A 288-nucleotide genomic window follows, 5' to 3' on the forward strand; every position below is an offset into this window, starting at 1 on the left:
CGATATTGTGTATCTGCTGCAGCGCAACGGCTGGCCCTGCCCTCCTTGCTGCAGCAAAGCCTACGGCAGCAGCAGCAGCAGCAGCAGCAGCAGCAGCAGCAGCAGCAGCGGCAGCAGCTGTCCTCTTGATGCCTGGTTGCTGCTGCTGCAGCACGGAGGCTGCAGCAGCGGGGACAGGGATTTGCAGCAACTAGCAAAGAGCTTTGCAGGGGAATCACCAGCAGCAGCAGCGAGGTGCGTTTGAGAGTGCTGCAGCCGGTGACCTCTGGGGGTTTGCAAACGACAGCT

General features: G+C 61.5%; 1 protein-coding gene across 1 annotated transcript in view; it reads left to right on the top strand.

Moving 5' to 3' along the window:
• Positions 1-288, top strand: part of EMH_0021370 (uncharacterized protein) — a gene marked incomplete at both ends in the record, with an annotated part of 14,510 nt that overhangs the window by 10,530 nt on the left and 3,692 nt on the right. Inside the window, one exon of the mRNA XM_013501751.1 lies at positions 159-286. Within this exon, the coding sequence (XP_013357205.1) occupies positions 159-286 (128 nt within the window). The remainder of the gene's footprint in view (positions 1-158; positions 287-288) is intronic.

Source organism: Eimeria mitis, genomic scaffold, assembly GCF_000499745.2.
Source record: "Eimeria mitis Houghton genomic scaffold, Emh_scaff748, whole genome shotgun sequence".
Taxonomy (NCBI): Eukaryota; Apicomplexa; class Conoidasida; order Eucoccidiorida; family Eimeriidae; genus Eimeria; species Eimeria mitis.